Genomic DNA, 25055 nt, shown 5'->3' on the forward strand with positions numbered 1-25055 from the left:
TTTGTGGAAAAAGACCACTTTTGCCCTTGTACAATTGGAGGGGTCAATTTAGATCTCAGACTTAAAAAAAAGGCCATCGTTAGCCCCAAAACGCATGTTGCTAAAAATTGCAAGTTGGTCCCACTGAATAAAACAATACTATTAATATATAATTAATAAATAATATTGAATATAATATATAAATGGGTCCTACTTGAAATTACCTCTTTTACCAACCTATTATTTTTCTCTTAAAGTAGGAAAGTTAGAGTGGGACCTATCTATTATTTCTCTCTCAAAAGTGGAAGTTTCAAGTGGGGGGCCACTTATAATTTTAAGTGGATCCTGCCTATCATTTTTTCTCTAAAAAGAGGAAAGTTCAAGTGGGACCCGTTTATATATTATTTTCAATATTTATTAATTATATATTAAATAGTTTTATTTTATTTAATGGAACCCTTTGCAATTTTTCAGTTTTTTAAGTTTAATAGTGTTATATCAGTATTTTCTATTATTTTATTCATTATTTAATGGATTGTGAATGGCATCACGAACACCGTGCGTTTTGGGGCTACGATAGCCTTTATTTTTTTTTAAGTTTGAGGTCTAAATTGACCTTTCCAATTGTACAAGGGCAAAAGTGGCCTTTTTGTAAAGTACATGTGTTCTTAGAGCCGAAAATCTATTTTTTTGTTACAAGTGAAATCATCACATGTCATAACGTTTTGGTTAATAACATAAGACTCGATGATGTATTTGGTTTTTTTGGAATAGGGTGCTTGGAATCAGAATTAGATTTCAAGCATTTGTTTGGCGGGAATGGGGTTTTGACTCCCATTCTTGGGGAATGGCCATTCCAAGCTTCCCATTCTAAAGTATATCAAAGAAGTAAAGAACTCATGACAAAAAACTTTCAAACCCTAAAATAATAAAATATTACTAAATTAATTATAAGATAAAAATAATAACAATATAATAATAAAATATGAATACAATATAATAATAATAATAATATTCTATAAAATAACAATAACACATTAATAATTAAATAATAAAATGTTATGAAAGTAATAATATGATAATATATAATAATAAAAAAAGAATATATTAATAATTAAAACAATAATAAAATTATAAATTATTAATAAATTGTAATAATATAAATGTTATTAAAGTAATAATAAAATGTTCATAAATGAATGATAAATACTAAGATATTATTTATTAAATAATAATAAAGTACAAATGAAATATTAATATAATATAATGAAAGTAATAATAAAATACTAATATATTAATTATTAAATAATAATAAAGTAAATTTAAATCATAAACAAAATAATGGAATATTAATAAACTGAAATGAAAAATAATAATAAAATAATAAATTATAAATAAACTATAATAATATTTCTATTATAAATTATACATGTATAGATTAAAAATAATTATGTTTTTCTAAACTTTTAATTTTTTTGTCATTTTAAATCGAATTCCCATCTAAAATCCAATATGATAATCCGATGCATATTCATATGTTTTATAATCGGATGCGGATATGGAACCTATCCGAATCCAATCCATTTACAGCCCTATCTACCTGTATCCGATTCGATTCGACCCACGCTACCTTTGAAAGTCTGAATCTTCACGAATAGATGTACAATTAACAATTTTCTCCTGTTGTTCCTGCTTCCCGCCATTTTTTGTCTCTCTGTGTTATTTCCATTTTTTTTAACTTTTCGATCTTGGTAAAATTCAGAGTACCTCTCTCTCTCTCTCTCAAAATGGCAGCATTTTAGGTTTTTTCTTGTCTCTTCGATATTCGGAGATTGCATCCCGGTCCTCCCGTGGCTTATCTTGCCCGAAAGAACAGAAATGGGGATTCAGGGTCTTCTCCCACTGTTGAAGTCGATAATGATCCCGACCCACATTAAGGACTTCAATGGTCTCACCGTTGCCGTCGATACCTATTCTTGGCTGCACAAAGGAGCGTTTTTTTGCAGCAAGGAGCTCTGCAAGGGCGAGCCCACCTCCAGGTAATATAGTAGAAAGAAAATAATGGAAAAAAGGATTCTCCTCATCCTATACGCATTGGTTCTTAAATAACTTATTTTCGTTATTCCAACCTTTGTATTGTTAGAGAGAACATAACTTATGCGTTTTCCTCTTCTTGGCATTGTTATTCTTTGGCTGCTGAGATGAAGACTTCTCTCTTGATTTATTGCTTCATTTGCCTTGACAAAAAATAAACAAAGGACCCCATCCAAAATTTAGAAGCATGGCAAGCAACAACATATAGAGGGAAAAAGTTTGGTGTTTACTTGAATAAGTCACTAGGTTTCTTCAAAACAAATTTCCACCTTGAAAGTTTGGTGTTTAAGAGGGAAAAAGGAAAGAGATGGAAATCATGATATTGGTTTATCCAACAGTGCCTCTGCATATAGGATAAAAGGAAAGGTAAATGATAATTGCCACCACAATAACTAGTTCAAATTTGACTACCTTATGCTTCGCAGGATATCGGTCAGCTGCAAAGAAGCCACTCTAAATAATGTTAATTCAATGTAAGTAAACTAGATTAGGTAATAATGATAGGAGGATTTTAAGGAGCAGTGGAACTTTGTTGCTTGATGGCACTAAAGGATTGTTCTTGTGGTGATTCTTATTCACCTTTATCAACAAAGGGGAAAATAGAAAAGAATAGAGGGTAACTATTTGTATTATATTATATGTCATGAGAGCTGGATTGTGTTTTAATACTTCATTAATTCTTTATTTTGAACTTGTAGGCATATCGACTATTGCATGCATAGGGTAAATTTGTTACGGCATTATGGTGTCAGACCTATTCTTGTCTTTGATGGAGGGTTTCTACCTATGAAAAGCGAACAAGAGAACAAGCGTGCAAGGTATGCTACATATCTTTCAAAAGCTATACCGTAAATGGCTTGTTTCCATTATTGCTTGATTCATAGGTTTGCTCAGCTTCCGTTATTGTACTTTTGCAGTTTTGCTTGCCTCATTTTAGATGATGACACTTTCTTCTTAGTTTCAGTTTGGGAAGAGTACAAATACAAATACGTACAGTGCAAAACCTTGCATGTTGTATTTCTAAACTTTGTATTTGCACTATACATATTTGTATTTGCTCTTCCTAAATTAAGACAATAAAAGTTCCACTCTTTCTGGAGGAAAAGAAAATATTGCTGTTTAACTCATACTATATAAGTATATATGATGCATGAATAAGTAAGTTATGGTCCTTATGGACACAAAAAGATGCAGAACCAGAACCAAAGTTTCTAGACAGACATTGTGTGTTTGTGAAAGATGTGGGCAGCATGAGTAATGATTTGATATTTTCCTCATTTCTGTCTTTGACATTGTACCCAGACTAATTTCCCTCAAGCTTTCTACTTTTTGAAGTTGAATTTCTTCCTTGAACAGTTATTTCAATGTATTAACCTTTGTTATGTACATAGGAACTATTGTAAAATATCGTGCTGATAACCATGAGAATATGAGTTCTAGTCTGAGACCAGTCACTTTGTGCCCAAAGATTAGGTCTGTATCCAGTCTGCCCTCCCAAGACCCAAGATAGTTGGGACCAACATTGTGTAATGGCCATTTTAACCTTAGTTATATACTTTCTTTACACCAAGTGGCAAAACCTTTAACTGTTAGATGGGAGCATTTTACAAGGATGTCTTTATTCCAAGGGATCTGTTGCAAGCAAAACGGGGTCCAACTTGATCGTACATTGACTGTACAAGCTGGACTGGCACTTTATAAAGAAGGATCCCTTGAAGGTTTTTGAAGAGTTCCATGCAAATGCGGCTTTGGAAAGGTGCTTCAACTCAACTTTTATCACCTTGGTTCCAAAAAAGGATGGGGCCTTGGAGTTGACAGATTTCAGTCCCATCAGTCTCATAGGAAGTGTCTATAAAATTCTTGCAAAAGTTTTAGCTTCAAGGCTGAAGAGATTGATGGGCCAGATCATTTCTCCCTCCCAAGGTGCTTTTGTAGAAGGGAGACAGGTTCTTGATGGGGTCCTTATCGCTAACGAGTTGATTGACTTGCGGAAAAGGGAAGGCAGAGAAGGGCTGATTCTCAAGGTGGATATAGAGAAGGCTTTTGATCATGTTAGTTGGAATTTCCTGGACTATATGCTTTCTCGAATGAACTTCCCCTCCAAATGGCGAAATTGGACCAAAGTTTGTGTTACCATTCCCACTTTATCTGTTCTCTTCAATGGTGTTTCTTGTGGAAGATTCAAAAGCCCAAGGGGTTTAAGACAAGGATACCTTTTGTCTCCCTTCCTATTCAATATAATAATGGAAGCTTTGAGTAAGCTTACCTGTAGAGCAGCAGCTGGTGGCTTCATTCATGGGTTTAAAGTTGGGGAGAGCAGTGAGTAGTTCTCCCTGCTTCAACTTTCTGATGACACCATCTTCTTTTGTGATTCCTCATCTGACCAGCTGATTTTTTATTTTTTTTTCTGGCTTCATTCTTAGATGGTTCAAAGCTTTTTCAGGCCTCAAAATCAATCTTTCTAAGAGTGACTTGTTGAAGATAGAGGAAGTTATTCCCAACCCCGACTGGTTAGTATGTTGGGCTGCAAATCTGTGAACCTGCCTACCACCTACCTTGGCCAAAAGCAGTTCCAAGAGGATATGGGATCCGGTTATTGATAGATTTGACAGGAAATTGTGACCGTGGAAATTTAGGTACTTATCAAAAGGTGGCAAACTTACTCTGATCAGGAGTGTCTCCACTCCCAATTTATTACCTATCTTTATTTCATATCCCTGCTAGTGTTGCAAAGCTCTTAGAGAAGAAATTGTGTGTCCTTTTATGGGCTGGCTGGAGGAACAACTTCAAATTCAATTTGGTGAGTTGGAAATCGGTGCGCCAATCAAGAAGAGCTGGTGGTCTAGGCATTAGAAACATTAAAGCTGTCAACAAGGTCCTTCTTGGCAAATGGTGTTGGAGAGTCAGCAAAGAGAGGAGCAGCCTCTGGAGAAGAATCATTGGGGATAAATATGGGCTCACAAGTCAGGGGTGGGACTCGGGTCCTAGTCTTCTTCCAAGGGGATGTGCCCTGTAGAGTCATATTGTCTCTATTCTTCCTGATTTCTTGAAGGGGATTAGATGCAAGGTTGGCAAAGGTAATCTCTTTAAGTTTTGTCTTGACACAATGGTGCAGGGACTTTGCTTTGAGTGAGAGGTTCCCCTCTCTCTTTGACATTGCTCAAGATAAAGATGTTGTGGTTGAAGAGTGCTTTGAATCAATGAATGGTGAGATAATTTGTGGCCCTACTTTTAGAAGAAATCTGAATGATTGGGAAATTGACCATCTAACTGAGCTACTAGGTCACATTCAAGGTTTCAAGCCCAACCCGCAGTTAGATGATGGAAGAATCTGGTCTTGGGAGACCTCTGGTAAATTCTCTTCTAAATCCTTGTACAACAACCTTGTGGTTCATGAGAATGGAGACTTCCCTTGGGTTGTAATCTGGAATTCCCATGCACCCTCAAAAACTGCCTTCCTGGATACATCTTCCTAGTATCTGCTGCCCTTTTTGCAATGAGGTCCCTAGATCCTCTAATCAGAGCTTCATCCATTGCAGTATTTTTCACTAGCTTTGGGAAATGGCTGGGTCTTGTTTTGGTATTTGTTCCTGCATTCCTGTTTTAGTCCTTTAGCTTCTTCAAGGGTGGACTCTCAAGGGTTTAAATGTTAGGGGCAAGCTGCTTTGGAGGATTTTTTCAGCTACTATACTGTGGGCTCTTTGCAAGGAAAGGAACAACTGGATTTTTGACAATAACTATAATGATGTAAATGCAGTGAAGAACTATAAGCTATCTATGTTCTTGGTTAAGTGTATGAAGGGCTTTTAATGGTGTCCAACTTTCTTATTTTTTGCAAGCTGGTCCTTTTTTAGCTGATTTCTCAGGTCTTTTTGTATATTCTGTAGAGAGACTGGGCCGAATGGGCCCTAGTCCTTTAGTGTCATTCTTATTAATTCCTTTTTGTTATGTTTTCTTATTGGGCCTTCTTTCTTTATGGGCCTTTAGCTTCTGTTTTGTTTTTTAAGTGTATTGCTGATGTGGATGCCTACTTAAGGGCCTCCTTGTAAATTATGTAACTTGATTAAGTTTAATAAAAAGATTAGAGTAGGGGAAAGAGGAGATTATCGAATTCCTCCTTTCTTTCTCCTTTCTTCTCCATTTTTCCTTCTTCTTCTTGCTGTCTTCCTCTTCTTCCTTCTTTCTTTTTGCTCTAATCTAAATATTTCTGCTAATTTTATTGGTCTGAATCACATCTTGGTATCAGAGCAGGTCCTCCTTCGCTTTCTCCTTTTTTTCCATTTTTCCCATACACTTTTTTTCTAATCGAAAGGTGTATGGAGAAATAAATTGTTGATCAATCAGAGATCTTGTTTGCCTAGTTGGTAGAGGGTTTGGAGAGTCAGAACCTGGCCGAAGATTGCCAAGAAAGTGGGACTACAGATTTTTTTTTCCCAAAACCCTAGCCGACTAGAGAGTTTCTAGTTATGGGTTGAAGAGGCTGTTTGGGTGTGGCGCTCAAGGCTTGGAGGGTTCCTTTTTATCTCCAAAAGTGGGCAGCTGCAGTTGGAAGTGGTTTGGATTGCTTTGGTTTGAGTGGCTACCTCTTCTCTCTTTCTCCCCGGAGGCCAGGTACGAAAACCCTAGTTTTGGGATTTTGAGTGTTTGATTGACCTTACTTAGGTCTATAAAGGTTGAAAACATTGTTTTTTTATTTTTGTTTGATTGATGGAGCAATATGGAAGTAAGATGAAGCAGATCCCGGTGTCGAGGGTTGGTTCCGTAGATTCCATTTTGACTGGAGTGACTACAATTAAACTTGACGGAACAAATTAACTTGCTTGGGCACAATCTATTAAGATCCATGTCTGTAGTAGAGGTAGACTAGGGTTTCTCACGGGTAGTAAGGTGATGTTGGAAGAGACTGATCCTACATATGAGAAATGGATGTAGGATAACTACACAGTTATTGGGTGGTTGGTAAATTCTATGCAACCTCATATAAGTTAACACTATCTGTGGATGACTTCAGCCAAGGAGATTTGGGATAGTGTTATAGAAACATACTCTTAGAAATTAAATGTTGCAAGGGCCTATAAACTGAAGAATGATGTGAAAATTTTAAAACAGGGGGAGAAGAGTGTGGCTGTCTACTATTCGATGTTGAAGTCACTATGGCAGGAAATAGATGTTATTGAAGCATTCGTGTGGGAAAGCACCAAAGATTCATAAATTTTCAGAAAATTTGTGGAAAGAAATAGAGTGTTTGGATTCCTTACAGGACTCAATCCTGAATTTGATATTACAAGGCAAAATATTCTGGCCAAGGATGAAGTGTCACTTGCTTAGGCATACTCTATGGTGAGCAGTGAAGAGAGCAGGAGACAGGAACAACTACAGACCCCACCTCCCCCAGAACATTTTGCACATGCTGGATTAAAACCAAAGGGGGTAAATGAAAAAAAGGAGGTGATATGTGAATATTGCAAGAAGCCAAAACATACGGAGGATTCTTGTTGGAAACTTCATCCAGATCTTCTTCCAAGGGTGGTCAGTCTGGAAAGCCCAAGAATGCAAATGTTGCTACAGTATCTGAAAGTGAAGAAAAATCTGTTGTGCAACAGCTGGTAGCACTGAAGGTAGAATTTGAGAGATATGGGAAGTTGATACATCACTTGGAATCTACCATTGCATCTTCCTCCTTAGGCACCCCCTCTACATCCACCTTTGCCCATTCAGGTGTTCGTGCTTTTGCAAATCATGCTACAGCCTCAGGTAATCATAGAATTCCTTGGATTATAGATTCTGGTGCATCAGACCATATGACTAGCTTACCCAACCTTTTTTGTTCATACCAGCTCCTCTTGGGTAGAGAGAAGATTTCTCGTGCCGATGGGTCTCTTGCTCCCATCTCTGGCAAGGGGGATGTTAGAGCCTCTAACTCACTTGTATTATTCTCTGTCCTTTATGTTCCCAAACTCAACACTAACCTTTTATCTGTTAGTAGTTTAACAAAATCAATGAACTGCAGCATAACCTTCTTTCCTACTTATTGTGTTTTTCAGGACCTGAAGTCTCAGTGGACGATTGGGAGTGGCCATGAGGCGAATGGGATATACTTGTTGGATGTCTCTGATCAAAGTTCTGGATTACCTAGTGCAGTAGCTTTGGAGTCTGTTTTATTAGAGTTAGTTGATAGAGTCATGATATGCCATTTCAGATTTGGTCATTTGTCTTTTTCTGCTTTGAGTCATTTGTTTCCAGAAATGTTTAAGGGAATATCCCTATCGGGTCTTCATTGTGAGTCATGTGAACTTGCAAAACATTCTAGACAATCTTTTTCAGTGAGTAATAAAAGATCTGTTTCTCCTTTCCATATTGTGCACTCTGATGTGTGGGGGCCATTATCATTTACCTGCTATGGGGGGTTACAAATATTTCATTCTTTTCATTGATGATTTCTCTCGTTACACCTAGATTTACATCATGAAATCCCAGGATGAAGTACCAAATATTGTACAGAAATTTCATGAACTTATACTTACCCAGTTTAACACTCAGATTCAAATATTTCGATTTGATAATGCAAAGGAATATTTTGAGAAGAGTCTTTCCTCCTACTTTGATACCTTTGGAGTTATTCATCAGAGTTTCTGTTCCTACACTCTTCAACAAAATGGAGTGGCGGAAAGGAAGAATAGACATGTGGTTGAGGTTGCAAGGAGCCTCCTTTTTGCTTCCCATATTCCTATTAAGTTTTGGGGGGATGTTGTCTTTACAGCTACATACTTGATAAACCGAATGCCTTCCCAGGTTCTGGGGTTTAAAACTCCCTTTAGCTTGCTTTTCCCAAATGAGGATCTCTTTTCTCTTTCTCTGAGTGTTTGGGTGCACTTGCTATGTTCATGTTCACAATCATCAAAGACATAAGTTTGAGCTTAAAGCACACAAGTGCGTCTTTTTGGGATATGCCTCCACACAGAAGGGATACTGTTGTTTTGATCTGGTTCGTGGCACTCGCTTTGTTTCCAGAGATGTCACATTTGTAGAGTCTGTTCCTTTCTTTGGTACTTCTCCTGAGGGGGAGCATTCAGAGGAGTTGTTTGCATTGTCACCATCTGTTCCTCTTCCAGTTCCCATTGAATCTTCTATGGAATCTCCTCCAATCGAGTCTTCTATTGACTCTTCTTCTCATGTTCCTACTCCCCCCCTCCTCCTGCTCATCCTCCCACATTTCCTTCCCATCCTATTATCCAAAGGTGGTACCAGAGACAAAGACTCAGAGACATGCAAGTTGTTTCCACGCCTTCAGATGTGCCTCTTGCTCCTCTCATCACTACTGAGGTAACAAGTCAGCCCTCTTTTACCACTTCGGATACCTTCATTGACCTTGATCTCCCTATTGCCCTTCGCAAAGGCAAACGGAAATGTACAACTCATTGCATTTCCAAACACCTGTCCTACAACCTTTTTTCCCCTTCTTACTATTCCTTCATTGCCTCTATTTTCACACAAGTGACTCCTAGATCTGTCCCAGAAGCCTTGTCCAAACCAAAATGGAGGGATGCTATGATGACTGAACTAGATGCTTTGCATAAGAACAATACCTGGGAATTTATGGATTTGCTTGGGGGAAAGGAACCGGTTGGCTGTAAGTGGGTGTTCACTATTAAGTATTATTCTGATGGTACTGTTGAGAGATATAAGGCCTGTTTGGTCACTAAAGGGTATACTCAGATGTATGGTATTGACACGTGGAAACTATTGCCCTAGTAGCCAAGATGACTTCAGTTCGAGTTTTGCTTTCTTTAGCTACTGCTTTTGATTGGCCTCTTCATCAGTTTGATGTAAAGAATGCTTTTTTGAACGGGGACTTTACTTGAAGAGGTCTATATGCCTTTACCTCCAAGGGTGTATGGGAAGGAGATGCAAGGAAAGGTTTGTAAACTGAAGAAGTCTCTTTATGGCCTTAAGCAATCTCTTCGAGCCTGGTTTGACAAATTTCTGGCTTCTCTTGTTGCTTTTGGGGTACATACAGACTCAGTTGGATCATACCTTTTTTGTTAAGAAGAGAGATTCCTTACTGACCTTTCTGATTGTCTATGTTGATGATATTGTGGTTACTGGCAATGACATCCAGGAAGTTGTTCATCTCAAAAGTTTTCTTAACACTGAGTTTGAAATTAAAGACTTGGGGGAACTCAGATATTCTTGGGAATTGAAGTTGCCAAATCTAAGGATGGTCTCTTCATTTCTCAATGGAAGTATGTTCTTGATCTTCTTGCAGATACTGGTAAACTGGGTGCCTGACTTGCTTCTACTCCTATAGACCTAAATCATAAGCTATTAGCTATTGAGGGTGAACTATTGCCTGATAAGGGAGTGTTCCAAAGACTGGTTGGGAAGTTATTATACCTTTGTATGACTCGGCCAGATATTTCCTATGCAGTTAGTGTAATTAGCCAGTTTATGCATTCTCCTAGAGATACACATTTAGCAGCTGCTGAGAGGGTTCTGTGCTACCTAAAAGGGACTCCAGGGAAAGGTATATTGTTTGCTAAGCATGGACACATGAAGCTGGAAGCATACCCTGATGCTAACTGGGCCGGATGTATTGATGATAGGAGGTCCACTTCAGGTTATTCTGCTATGGTAGCAGGGAACATTGTATCATGGAGGAGTAAGAAGCAGTCTGTAGTGGCAAGATTCTCAGCTGAAGCGGAGTACAAGGCAATGACACATGGAGTTTCTGAACTTTTGTGGTTGAGATCACTTTTAGAAGAACTGGGTATAGACTGTGAGAATCCAATGATGTTATATTGTGACAACCAGGCTGCTATCAACATGACAAAACTAAGCACATAGAAGTTGACAGGCATTTTATACGAGAGAGAGTTGCCTCAGGAGAAGTTTGCCTACCATTTGTTGCTTTTGAAGAACAGTTGGCTGATGTTTTGACAAAAGGTGTTCCTAAAGGAAAGCTGGTTCACTATATAAGCAACTTGGGCATGATTGATATTTATGCTTAGCTTGAGGGGGAGTGTAGAGAGACTGAGCCGAAGGGCCCTAGTCCTTTAGTGTCATTCTTATTAGTTCCTTCTTGTTATGTTTTCTTATCGGGTCTTCTTTCTTTATGGGCCTTTAGCTTCAGTTTTGTTTTTTAAGTGTATTGCTGATGTGGACGCCTACTTAAGGGCCTCCTTGTAAATTATGTAACTTAAGTAAGTTTAATAAAAAGATTAGAGTAGGGGAAAGAGGAGGTTATCGAACTCCTCATTTCTTTCTCCTTTCTTCTCCATTTTTCCTTCTTCTTGTTGTCTTCCTCTTCTTCCTTCCTGCTTTCTGCTCTAATCTAAATATTTCTGCTAATTTTATTGGTTGGAATCACATCTTATTCCCAATGTATAGGCTCTCATTGTACATGAGCTGGCTTATTCGGTTCTCTTACTTTTGCAATATAATACCTTGCCTTCTTTAGAAAACGGAAAACCAAATTTGGCAATAAACTAAAATAATGCAAATAAACCTAATTTGTCAATAAACTAACTTGTGCACTCAGGTTGTAATTGTTCAACTGAGAGTATTAAATTATAGTGTTTGTGTAGGGCATTTTTAGTCTTTTCCTTCCTTTATTTTGGTTCTTATTGTTCTATTCTTAAGTTACATAAACAGGGGTAATCATGTAATTTTGTTCTTATAATACAAGTTATAGGTGGGGCGACAGTTTGGTCCCTCGATACCAACTAACTTTATCCCTATTCTTTTCTCATTATTCTTCTCTACGTTTTGTTCTCTCAACCATATGTCTGTACCCTGGTTTATACTAGGATTTTTGCTTGTTTAATCTAAGATTACAGGTTTAATCACATGGTATTAGAGCCAGGTTCATCGACTTGTTGACCTGCTCTGTGAAGGATGTCTGAAACAGGGTTTGGCTAAAAGTTTCCACTAATATATAGTGAAGGGAGGAGAAAGAATAAAAAAAGAGTGATCACCTAGAGCTATAAGAGGCCTCCATGCCTCAAGTTGCATTGTTTGTTGGGTCGTTGGTGGTGTTCAAGACTCCCTCTATTTGACAGTTCAAAGAGGGACTGTGTGGATGGTACAAGTAGGTTGATTCTTGTATATGAATGGTGGGATGAAACAATGTGGTGATCCATTTTTTTTTGTTTTCTAATTGATGTGGTGAGGTTGGTTGGTTTCTTAGAAGGGTTTCTTGATGTTTTATCTCAGTTTAGAGATGTTGTGGCTAGTCTGTTGGTGTTCCTAAGTGAGTATTAGAATCGACTGAGGGCCTTTTTTGACCTTGGAAGGTGTTAACCCGTGGATGTGGTTTGCTGAAATAATTTACCAGTGGTTATGGCAGCTTCTATTAGTGAAACTAAAATGATGTGATGGTATAACCAGATTTCATGGTTGTATAGATGACTTTAGTCGAACTCAATGGTACAAATTATGTACCATGGGCAAAACCGGTCGAAATAAATTTGATAGCCAAAGGTAAACTAGAATATATTAAAGAAAATAAACCAGATCCAGAGGCTCCAGGGTATAATGATTGGATACAAGAGAATGCGTAGATCATGACATGTCTTTGGAACAATATGGAACCTCATATTAGTGTGAACATGATGTTCTTTGCTAGTACGAAAGAAATTTGGGAACATGCCAAACAATTGTATTCCGGACAAGATAATGTGACTTGAATTTATCAATTATACTACGAATATTTTCAGCTACAACTGTTAGACAATTATGCCCTTAGCTCCAATCAGATTGATGTACTTATTGACATTTATTGTAAATGAATAAAGTTCATAATTGATTCATGTTATTTTGGTGTATTTCTGTGTAATACCCTTAAACTGGACACTTATGAAACTTGTGTTAGTTTAGAATCTTCATAGCCGTTGGATAGATTTGGGGAGATTTATCTTGCCAAGGTTGACATTAATGTGCCGCCAAGTGGGTTGGGGTGGCTTATCTCAGCTGCTAGGGTGAGACTTGAGATACATGTAGTGTGGGTTTTCATGAAACCTTGAATCAGACCAAATTCCAGTATTGCCCTGGACCTTGGAAATAGATGGACAAAACTGGAATGTTACACCTGACCCCTAGACTCGATTATGGTACTGTATTGGGTGTCGAATTGGGCTATCTTTGATATGCCAAACTGGAATGTTACACCTGACCCCTAGACTTGATTATGGTACTGTATTGGGTGTCGAATTGGGCTGTCTTTGATATGCCAATCAGTGAGATCCTTAATCGGGTCAAAACTTGGGTATGTTGGGGCAGTCCGAGAATTCACCTAAGTGGGTGATCATAGTGACAGGATCAACCCCTTTATCGGACAAAGTGAATGATCGAGGAATGCACTCTCTTTGATGGAAACCTAAACTGTCGACAATTGATTTCAAACTGTTGAGATTTGTTTTGCAAACTATATTTATATAGAGATATGCATATATATTACGGTTTCACAAAATGTTTGCAAAATGTTTTAATTCTCGGGATCCATGTGAGTAGAGAGTGCAACGCTCTACCTTGCAGCCAAGGGAGAGGTCTTCTCTTGTCGGGTAGTGTTTGATCATTATGGGCTGAGAGGTTAAGTGTAAGACCATTGAGAGTTATACCTGATGGGCTAATCTTGCATATGCCCACAGTTCTTGGGCCTGCATAAGGTGGCTGGCCCTAAGGACCATTTAGTGTAAATGTTGGCCCATCAAGAGCCCATACTGATGGACTCAGGGGTTCACTGTGTTCTGCAGTGAATTTGGCCAGGCTTTGTAACAAAGGCTGGGCTGAACCCATGTGGCTGATGTGTAGATCAATGCTAGGGTCCCACGCCATACAAAGAGAACTAAGCTAGTCAGCATTTAAAGGGAAAGTGAGCTATGTGACTAAATGGGCCTAAAGCCCATTTTGAACTGGGCTTAAGTAAGTTAATTAAAAAGGGGCAAATTCTGGTTTATAATTTGATTAGGATTAGCTATAGGATAAGATAAGTCTTATCCATTTAAGAGTCCATATCCAAATATCAGATTTGGATCAAGAAACTCTTTCCTAATTGGATTAGGAAGCTGATCCAAAGAAAGCTATAAATAAAGGGCGAATTCACCAGTTTTACACACTCAGCAATCTGTAGAATTCTCCTCTAGTTGTCGCCCCTACCCAGTTCGATTTCCACCTTTGGATTTGATCAAGAATAGTTCTTGATATTGTTTCTTGCTAGAAGAAACAATCTAAAGTCATGCTCACCATTCCCTTGCGTGATTCTTGCTGAAGAACCGCTTTGCTGATCTTGCCTCACCATAAACTGTCATCTTCAGTGGAGGCGAGTTTTGGTCACCTCTTTGGGCGTGAACACCTACGTTGGGAGTTACTGTTATTCCGTATCAGGTATATCCCTACTTGCTTCCTTTTGATTTCAGATCTGGTCCGATTTGTTTCAAGAATGAACATTGAAAATGCAGTTTTCTAAATTAGGGAATAGGATTCCAGGAAGGGAGAAAGTAAATTTTTGAAATTTCGCCCAATCTCCCTACAAGGTTCGTCCATCTATATGATCTCCCTCAACAACAAGGTGAGAGGAGTGTGGAGTATTATGCTGGTTTAAAGATTTTGTGCAATGAGTTGGATTCATATCCACTCCTTTTAATTGATCTCAAGGTGAAACAACAACAAAGAGATTAGTTGGATGTGGCGAGATTTTTTCCAGATTGAGGTTTGAATTTGAGCTAGTGCATGCCCAAAGTAGCAGTGATATACCTGCCTTGTCAGAAGTTTTCTCCAGAGTTAGAAGAGTTACTACCCCACATACAGATAACTCTCTAGTACTAGAAAAGTCTGCCCTAGTTGCAACCAAAGGTGGTAGGGGTGTCTCACATGGTAGAAGTAGCTATCCTAGAGGGGGTAACCATGGAGTGAGAAGGGGTCGTGGTAGTGGCAAAGATAGGAGAATCAGAGATTCTGGTGTTGGTGTTGGTGTTGGTGGTCGGGGCATGGTTAGAGAGTGTAGTTGTTGTGGATGGGAAGGATATATGGTGAATTTCTATTATGCTTTGCGTGGCCCTTCATCTACTTGGGTGAATCATGCTGTTGTAAGAGAAGATGGTTGTGCTACAGGTGATGAGTCTATTTCTTTAGGCACTGGAAAGGAGAAGGAAATGGTCTCTATCACTCGAGAAGAGTATGAAAAGCTTTGTCTATCCTCCCCTTTCCCTGGTAATATTGCAACCCTTGCAAAATTAGGTACAACATGCCTTGTTTCCTCTTCTAAATCATGAATTATTGATTATGGGGCCTCAAGTCACATGATTGGGTCTTTAGACTTGTTTGTATCTTTATCCCCTCCCTCCACCATCTAGTCGGTTACACTTGTTGACGGTACTGCCTTTATTGTTTTTGGTACCGATGATGTGACTCTACATTTTGATTTGACTTTGCCTTTTGTGCTATATGTTCCAAAATTTCCTTTTAGTCTTATGTCTGTTAGTAAGTTAACGGAATCTTTGAACTACTCCATCTCATTTTTCTAGTCTTATTGTGCTTTTCAGGATCTCGAGATGGGAAAGACAATTGGTGGCGGACATGAAGTTGGAGGATTGTACAATCTAGATAGTGGTGGATCATAGAAAGCACTTCATTTCTCCATTACATTGTTATAGTGGCATTGTTGGTTGGGTCATCCATCACTTCCAACTCTCAAGAGTCTTATTCCAAATGTCGTGTTTGTTCGTGAGTTACAGTGTGAAGTTTGTCAATTTAGTAAATATCATCGTGTTTCTTTTGCTCAAAGGGAATGCAATAGAGTCTCGAGCCTATTCAGATGTTTGGGATCACTGTCCAGTTGAGTCATAATGGTTTTAAGTATTTTGTTTACTTTATTGATGATTTTTCAAGAATGATTTGGATTTATTTAATGAAATCTCGTACAAAAGTGTTTGATATATTTCTCTCTTTTTATGCTGAAATCAAGAATTAATTTGGTATTTCCATTAACTTTTTTTTTTTTTTCGTTTTAACAATGCAAAAGAATATTTCCAACACCTGTTTTGTACTTTCTTTGATACTCATGGAAGTTCTTTTGATGAATAAGTCTCATGGCATTATACATCAATCTTCTTGTTCTTCTACTCCATAACAAAATGGAGTGGCTGAGCGGAAGAATAGACAATTAGTTGATATTGCTCAAGCACTTTTTGATTCAAATGTTAGTTCCAAGAAATATTGGAGTGGTGCTGTTCTTACCTCGTGTTTCTTCATTAATCGTATGCCCTCATCAGTTTTACATGGAGACTCCCCTTTCTCTATTGTCTTTCCTTATTAGTCTCCTTTCCCTTTCTCCATGCGTCTTTGATTGTGTTTGTTTCGTTCATCACCAGGGTCCAGGTTTGGATAAATTGGACTCTCTTGCTCTTAAATGTGTCCTTAGGGTACTCTCGAACCCAGAAAGGGTATAAGTGTTATAGTCCTTCTCTTCGTCGTTCCTTTGTTCTTTTGGATTTTTCCTTATTTGAGAATGTTCCTTTTTTTTCGTCAGCTGAGTCCACCTGTTATGGTAACTTACACCCTCCTCTCCATTTTCTTGTGGAAGAGGTACTTGTGTTAGCTCCTATTGTTCAGGAGCCCATGCGACCACCAATTCATAGAGTGTATACTCACGGTCCTCGTGGTGTAGTGTTTCAGTGTACTCCAGCTTTGCTATAGCCATCACCGCCTCCCTCGTCGATTGATCATTCTCACTTAGACCTGTCCATTGCTCTTTGCAAAGGTAAGCATGCATGTATTGAACATCCTATCTCTTGTTAAGTTTCCTTCACACTTTTATCTCCATCATATCAGAATTTTGTGTTTCTTCTTTCATCTGTATTTGTTTCCAGCTCCCTTCATGATGCCCTCCTTTCTTCGGAGTGGAAGAGGGCGATGGGTGATGAATTTCATGCTCTTTAATCTAATCACACTTGACCATACTTCTTTTCCTCTTGGGAAGAAAGCAATCGGATGCCGATGGGTTTATACGGTTAAGCACTGTCCAAATGCTAATGTGGAAATGTATAAAGCATGTTTGGTAGCCAAAGGGTATACACAAACCTTTGGAGTTGATTATACTAATACCTTCTCACCCATAGCTAAAATGAGTTCCACCCATGTGCTTATTTCCCTGGTTGCATACTTTGGTTGGGTGTTGTTTTAGTTGGATATCAAGAATGCTTTTCTCCACAGTGACCTCAAAGAGGAAGTGTATATGGAGCAACCTCTAGGGTATGTTGCTTAGGGGGAGGTAGCAAAGGTGTGACGGTTAAAGAAAGCAATCTATGGGCTAAATCAATCTTCGAGGGCCTGGTATAGGAGATTTAGTAGTGTGGTACAATAGTTTGGGATGGCACAATGTAGGGTTGATCACCCGGTGTTTAGTAGAGATTACCTTTGGGAAGATTGTGCTAGCAATCTATGCTGATGACATTATTATTACAAGGAGTGATGAACATGGTATTGAAGAACTCAAACAATTCCTACAAAATCAGTTGTAGACTAAGGACTTGGGGCACTTAAAATATTTTCTGGGTATAGAAGTAGCAAGGTCAAAGTGGGGAATTTCTCTCTCATAAAGAAGTATGTGCTTGACTTGTTGGAAGAGACCAGTTTATTAGGGGCAAAACCAGTGAATACTCTCCTATAGACCCAGATGTGAAGATGTTTGATGGTGAGGGGGAGCCCTTTGATGATCCTAGACAATATAGGACATTAGTGGGGAATCTTATATATTTAACCATTACAAGGCTAGGCATTTTTTTCAGTGTTGGACCATTGAGCCGGTTTATGCAGAACCCAAGGTCAATTCATTGGGAAGGTATTGCTAGAGTACTACAATACTTGAAGGGTGCTCCAGGTCAAAGGTTGTTGTATAAGAAAGGGAGAGAACTTTCCTTGCAGGGATATCCAGGTGCTAATTGGGTAGGATCGGTTACAAACAAGAAATCAATAAATGGTTATTGCACATTCTTGGCTGGGAATTTGGTTACTTGGAAGAGTAAGAAGCAAAAGTGTGGTGGCTAGGAGTAGTGTTGAGGCTGAGTACAAAGCCATGGCTCACACTATGTGTGAGTTGGTGTGGCTAAAAGAGTTGTTACAAGAAATGGGAATGTCAGTCACAACTCCCATTAAGTTGTTTTGTGACAACCAAGCAGCCATCCATATTTCCTCCAATCCTGCATATCATGAGAGGACCAAACACATAGAGGTGGATTGCCACTTTGTAAGAGAGAAGGTGTTTAGCGGAGAAATCATTACCCCATATGTGAAGTCTGAAGATCAACTAGTCGGCTTCTTCACCAAGGGCCTAAATGGTGCACAAATGAAGTAAATTTCTAACAAGTTGGAGCTTTATAATATATATGCTCCAACTTGAGGGGGAGTGTTAAGTTATAGTGTTTGTGCAGGGCCTTTTTAGTCTTTTCCTTTATTTTTGGTTCTTATTGTTTCTGTTCTTAAGTTACATAAACAGGGGTAATTATGTAATTTTGTTCTTATGAATACAAGTTATAAGGAGGCGGCAGTTGGGTCACTCAATACCGACCGACTTTAGCCCTATTATTTTCTCATTCTTCTCTACGTTTTGTTCTCTCAACCATATTTCTGTACCCTGGTTTATACCAGGATTTTTGCTTGTTTAATCTAAGATTACAGGTTTAATCACAAAGAGAATTGAAATCTTACAGGAGTTCATCCATGGACATGGGAACAAATTGCCAAATCACATTATTATTATTGTTATTGTTATTATTATTATTATTCGCATTCTTCTCTGTGTGTTTTTTCTTTTTTGTCATCTTTACTTGGATCCTGGCATAACAATGCTTGAGCATTTTAGGAGAATGATATTAAAGAATGAAATACCATTTACTAGTGCAGGGCAAGGAAGGAGAACCTTGAACGTGCTATTGAGCATGAGGCATCTGGCAATTCTGCTGCTGCTTATGAGTGCTACCAGAAGTCTGTGGACATTTCACCTTCAGTTGCATATGAACTAATCCAAGTAGGTGAAGTTTTTGTCTTCGTAATGTCATGGAAAATTAGGCACCGTTTGACATTGATTCTACTTGTTTTTGTTCTTAAGAAAATTCCTGTTTCAAAACATTTATTTTGTTTTTTATTTTTTATTCCTGAGAAACAATGAATGTGTTTGGCAAACTATTCCTGAGAAATCTCATCCATAGTTGGCAAAAATTTGCAAAACTTAAAAAATATGTTCAACTAATAAAAAATAAAGAAAAGGGATTAGTTTAAACAACATCAAGCAATATTTGAAGACAACTGCCATAGCCAAGAATGAACACCAACTCAAATTACAATTGCTTTCCTCATCACTGAATGCATTCAGATTCATTGAAGAATGAATACCAACCATTTGAAAGAAATGAAAAAAAAATCCTAAAATGAACATCAACCATTTGAAAGAATATAATATTTGGTCTCCTCATGCGTTACAGGATGCAACATAGAACATGACATGAAAGAATTCTTAAATGAAAAAAAAAAACAGAGCCATTGAAAAGAAAAATGAACAAAGATTGAGAAGGGTATACCTTCTTTTCCCTGCAGGCAATGATCTCACAGACCCCTAGCAATAATTTCTGTTTGTTGAAGGTGGAGATGATTGTCAGAAGCTGGAGTCAATTGTTAGAAGCTGAAGACTGAGGTTATGAGTTGTGGAGGCAAACAGACAATTTTTGATGCAGTGAACTGATGAGAATGACGATAGGGTTTTCAGTTTTGTGCCTATCTTCTAATTTTTGGCCAAAGTTACCTTATTATCCTTCCTTATACGTGTGAATTCCACACGTATACGCTTTTTTAACTTTCTGTCAAAACACACGTGTTCCTGAGGAATAGTTCTAGAGAAATATTGATTTTCGTCATTTTCTAGGAATGCGTTTATGGAGGGGTATTCTCAACTGAAAACAGAATGTTTCTCGTTGTTCCTCCTGTCCAAATGTGTTTCTGTTCTGTGGGAACATCAGGAACACCAGAAATGTTCCCGTGGAATGATGCCAAATGAGGCCTTAATTTCTGAAGGAATGATGTCTTCTTGCTAGATGTTATCTTCAGAATATCCTTGTTTCTTCAAATGAATTTCTATATCTTCTTAGTGATTTAAAGGGGGTTTTCTCTCATATGGTACATAATACCTTATTTTGCTGGCTTAATTACACTGGAAGGTTCTAAAGAAGGAGAAAATTGATTATGTTGTGGCTCCATATGAGGCTGATGCTCAGATGACCTTTTTGGCCCTCAGCAAACTTGTTGATGCAGTGATTACTGAGGACTCAGACTTGATACCATTTGGATGTCCTAGAGTGAGTTATCTTTTAATCAGATTTCGAAATTACCTTCTTTAAGTTAGGCTTACTTAAGTTTGAGTAGTAGAGTTGTCATCCTCTTGCTGCATTGATGTTTTATTTTGATCCTGACTTTGTGCCCTTGGATGCTGTTATTTGTTCTTAAAACAGATTTTCTTCAAAATGGACAAATTTGGGCAAGGCGTTGAGTTTCAATATTCCATGATAGAGCATAATAAAGAGATGAGTTTTACTGGATTCACTAAGCAGATGGTTCTTGAGATGTGTATATTAAGTGGTTGTGACTATCTGCAGTCGTTGCCAGGAATGGGCCTGAAAAAGGCTCATGCACTTATAAGGAAATTCAAAAGCTATCAAAGGGTTAGAATAATTGTTATTGAATTTCATGCTGATCTCATAATGAGGAAACTGATGCTTTACTTGTTTAAAATGATTTGAGTTAAGCTGCACATACATATGCAATTACATTGCAAAACCCATAATTTTTTCCTTATGTTTTTCTGCTAGCATATATTTACATCCTTGTTAATAAATTTTGATAAGGTTTGGTTATTCTAAACATTAGTTCTTTCTTCTAGGTGATTAAGCACTTGCAGTACAGTACTGTTTCAGTTCCTCCTCTTTATGAAGAATTATTCAAGAAGGCAATTTGGACTTTTCAACACCAACGAGTTTATGATCCTAGGGTTGAAAATATTGTGCATCTAACAGGCATTAGTGATAACCTTGGTGATGATTTGGACTTTCTAGGCCCATATCCTTAACACAATACATGCCCTGTTTCTAATATTTTGTACAAATAAATTCCTCACTCTAACTTTACTGAAAATTCTTAAGTATATTTACTGAAAATTCTTAAGTTTGTACCTTAACCAGTGTTACATTAATACCACAAAACTTGGCTAAAGGCATTGCTGTTGGAGATCTTGATCCATTTACAAAAATGCCATTCCAGGTATGCTTTTCCTTTTTCCTTTTTATAATTATATTTCCTTATAATGATAAAAATATGCTTCCTTACTAGTTTTTGTTTGCCATTTGTGGTACTTTATAGTGCATTTCTTATGTTTCAACCTTCTTATCTTCCATTTTCCCCACCTCCCCTGCTGTAGGCACACAGTGGAAAATTGTGCAATCACTCATCTCTAGGATTGGAGTGGTTTGCACATCATTGGCTCTATATTCACCAAAAGACTCTTACTTGACAAAATCTTAATAGATCACAAACTGGAAATTTCTTAGGGTGAAATATGAACATCCACTTTATATAGTTAGATCTTGTCATAATGTTCCACCTATTCCTTCAGAACTTTCAATGTAAGACAGTAATAGTTCTCTAGCCACATAACAATAGTAGTTGTTACTTTTCAAATGCTCTTTGTAATTTTTGGCCTTTGAGTTACCTAATAGTCCTTGTTGCAGGTTATATGCATGTTTATAGTTTCCCTTGGGGACAAATAACTTTCCCTAATGATCTTAGTATCTTACAGAGATGCTTAAGAGTTGAACTGTCACAGATATGGAAACATTTTTTGTTAAATATTTGTACCTTTGTTTAAATTCTAATAGTTTTAACCATAAGAAATGTCAGTTTATATTAGAAAATGGATGCGAGTTATCTCTGAGTATCACTTGCAGCATGTCATATTAGTTAAAAGTAGTCAGGCAATTTGGGTTTTTCTTTTCTTATTGTCATTCTTGAAAGTGTATCATGTTATGTGGCTTTTTTCCTCCATGGTCCAATTTTAGTTACATGATTCAAATTTTGATGTGTAACAACTTGTTAACTCTGGCTGTGTTCCCTACTATTCTTGTGATCCTAAGCATGCATGTAGGTTCTGTTTACAACCATGTTTGTCACTACTCGTTAGACTTAATCTTGCCAAGTATTCTCTATGTGGTTTTAAATTTACTTTGAGGTCTCCAAATTCCACGTTTTGGTCTCATCTCTATCCAGGGTTCTAAGATTTTGTTACTGTAACTTTGAAAATCTGAAAAAACCAAAATTAATATTTTACATCTGAATATAGCTAGTATGTACAGTTGCAAGTTGCAATTCATTTAGCTTCAAGAAGTTGGTTCAATGAATCCAGGTGTAGTTTATTTTTGGTTGTTAACCCTTATTCCCTCCATTATCTTTTGGCTTACAGGGAGTTGCTGTCTGTGCTGAGCTTGTAGTTGATAGATCTTACCCACTCAAAGAATTTAAACCTGAAAGTGAAAGGAAAAAGCTTGACTTGCCTGCTCAGAAAAATGTATTAACAAACTACTTCTGTATCCATTGTTGGAAAATTTTCTTGATGATATTGTTGATGATGATGAACGTATACATGTTGACATATATTATATTTGTTTCTTATTTGTATATTCATCTTTATATGTTTAATGTATTTATTAGAATTTGTTTTTAACATATTTATGTTCCACTTGATAATAAAGTTTCCCTTGTGTCAACCTTCATGGTTCTAGTTATTTTTGGGTGGGTGTATTCTCTTAATTTTTTCTTAACACTTGAAGGCTTTGCTTCACTCGAGGCAAAGAGGAAATTTAAAGCTCCTCGAGTTACACCTAAACATTTAGATTCAATTGAAGAAAACTCTCCAAGCTCTGGAGAACAAGCTTCTCAGAAGCCTGCTTCTTGTACAATAAGCTGCTCAAAAGTGTCTGCACTTCATTCAGGAAACACTATAAATGCTTTGCTTTCCAAGGATCCTGTAAGTGACATAATATGGAATGTTAATTTTAGTTAACTCTCTTTTTATATATTAAGATTTTGATGGCTTGTTTCTTTTTTATTTTAACTATTGCCTTTAAAAATGGAATCTTTCTTTCATGTCAGTTGGAAAATGGTTTTGCCCTTAATGGTCATCAACTTTTGGAGTTCCCAACTGGTAAATATCTAAGTTTTCCACCAAGTCAATCTAGAAAATCAAATTATGGAAAGTACTGATTCCCTTTCTGAATGTGATTGATTCAGATGTGGTAGGTAATTTGAGAAATTCAGACCATTCTGTGTCCTTGCACCAGTCCAGACAATCGGTACACAAGCCATGTTTACTATCACATAAGGAGGGTGGAAATGAGTCCATGCTCAATACGGTTGATGGGCATGCAGGATTGGTGAGCAGAAAAGCCATTGTTAGGAGTTCTTATTTTAAGAATAAGTTAAAAAATGAGGATGATCTTGATAATAAAAATAAAAAGCTTCTGGTTGAGAATGACTCTCCTGCTGGTGTTAATTGTGACAATACTGTACCTGTACCTGAAAATTCTGCCTCTTGGTGTAATGACCTCAAAAGTGGTGCTGCAAAAAGGAAGTTCATCCCTATTGAAAGTACAACTGTATGTGCTTTTTCTTCAATGTTTATTGCCTTCATATTGTTCTCTCTCTCTCTCTCTCTCCCTCTCTCTCTCTCTCTCAATTTTTTGGGTCATTTCAGGAAACTGCAAAGGTGAAGTATGCCCGGTCAAATGCAATTCTTCCCAGTAAAAGTATGTATCAATTGTTTGGTAACTTTATACCTCTCACCCCAAATATGTTATTTGTATTCTTGTATTCCTTATGTGATTGATTATGTTTTGTCCCCCCTTTCAATTCCCAGTATTTTAGGAAAGTCTTTTTTTATTGTTGATCAAAACAAAAGGGTGGAGTATATTAATTAAAAAGATGATTTGGGATTTTGGGTATTCAAGGGATTATTAAATGTTGGTAAAATTATAGTTAATGTTAATGTAATCTGTGAGTTTTGTCCCTCTTGGCTATTGTCCCTCTTAATTGATGTCAAGTTAATCTACCTCTAATTTATCAAGGATGAAGTTTGGTTGGATTCATTATCTTGACTTCTTTTTTCTTTCTTCTTTTGCACTGTCCTTTATGTTAACTTCAAACTGTAGCTTTGTTAGACCTGATATTAAAACAAATGCAGTTGATGTAATTGTTTTTCTCTTCCTCCAGGTAATTGCATTCCTGATTTTGACAGGAATATTGAAGAAAGAAAATTTGGATGCAACATTTCCCATTTGAGCCATTATTCTGATATAGCAGAGAAATCAATGCAAAGATTTGTTTCAATAATGTCATCATTCAGATGCAATTCATCTGGTTCCCGTGCAAGTGGTCTTCGTGCCCCTCTGAAGGATGTGCAGAACACATGTACAATAAGGTAGTACAGATTAACACAATGCAATATTCTTTTCCTTGGTACTGTGGAATTATTACATAATAACATTTGATGGTTCTGTTAATTGAAGGTCATCCACTGTGCCTATGGATCTGAGCAAATTCTCCTACATACCAAATAAAAAGAGGACTGCCTCGGCATGTCAAAGAGATTAGTTTTGAAACATTATTTAAGAACGTTGTTCAATGCTGGGTACTATCCTAAATTCCTAACCCATTTTGGTCGCAGCTGCTTGTCATCTCACCTTTATTTTGGTATAAGTGGCACAATTTACTTGTGCCATTTCATTGTAATTTTTTAAAGGCTAAGGAACTAAAAGATATTTGATGAATCAGGGTTCAATACGTCCATCTGTATACATGTATGTCCATATCATTGTTTCTCTTGTCTTCATTGATGTCTGCTCTCTTTCTGTCAGAAGAAGCTTCAAAAGTTTATTATTTTTCTTTTTTTTTTC

General features: G+C 37.3%; 1 protein-coding gene across 4 annotated transcripts; it reads left to right on the forward strand.

Moving 5' to 3' along the window:
- Positions 1 to 1602: 1602 nt before the first annotated feature.
- On the forward strand, positions 1603 to 25055 carry LOC104608973 (5'-3' exonuclease family protein). Of its 4 annotated transcripts, XM_088901186.1 has the most exons (15): positions 2003 to 2018; positions 2772 to 2891; positions 15612 to 15903; positions 18970 to 19093; positions 20277 to 20414; positions 20568 to 20777; positions 20996 to 21170; positions 21299 to 21372; positions 22568 to 22691; positions 22935 to 23131; positions 23257 to 23308; positions 23395 to 23759; positions 23858 to 23909; positions 24373 to 24580; positions 24669 to 25055. In XM_088901186.1, exons 3-15 carry the CDS (start codon positions 15884 to 15886, stop codon positions 24751 to 24753), a joined length of 1824 nt encoding a protein of 607 aa, XP_088757312.1. In that variant the 5' UTR covers positions 2003 to 2018; positions 2772 to 2891; positions 15612 to 15883; the 3' UTR covers positions 24754 to 25055. The 4 variants fall into 4 exon arrangements, with proteins under 4 accessions (XP_088757310.1, XP_088757311.1, XP_088757313.1 ...); XM_088901184.1 differs by lacking the exon at positions 15612 to 15903 and having other exon boundaries at positions 1603 to 2018; XM_088901185.1 differs by lacking the exons at positions 15612 to 15903; positions 24669 to 25055 and having other exon boundaries at positions 1603 to 2018; positions 24398 to 24574.

The sequence above is a fragment of the Nelumbo nucifera genome, chromosome 3, assembly GCF_055504915.1.
Source record: "Nelumbo nucifera cultivar China Antique chromosome 3, China Antique-T2T, whole genome shotgun sequence".
NCBI classification, from domain to species: domain Eukaryota; kingdom Viridiplantae; phylum Streptophyta; class Magnoliopsida; order Proteales; family Nelumbonaceae; genus Nelumbo; species Nelumbo nucifera.

Excerpts from the sequence above, each read along its gene's own strand:
- LOC104608973 (XM_088901184.1), top strand. The coding sequence starts at position 1,858 with ATGGGGATTCAGGGTCTTCTCCCACTGTTGAAGTCGATAATGATCCCG. Across the intron at positions 23,132-23,256 it reads CTTTGCTTTCCAAGGATCCT|TTGGAAAATGGTTTTGCCCT; the intron begins GTAAGTGACATA and ends CTTTCATGTCAG. Across the intron at positions 23,309-23,394 it reads ACTTTTGGAGTTCCCAACTG|ATGTGGTAGGTAATTTGAGA; the intron begins GTAAATATCTAA and ends TGATTGATTCAG.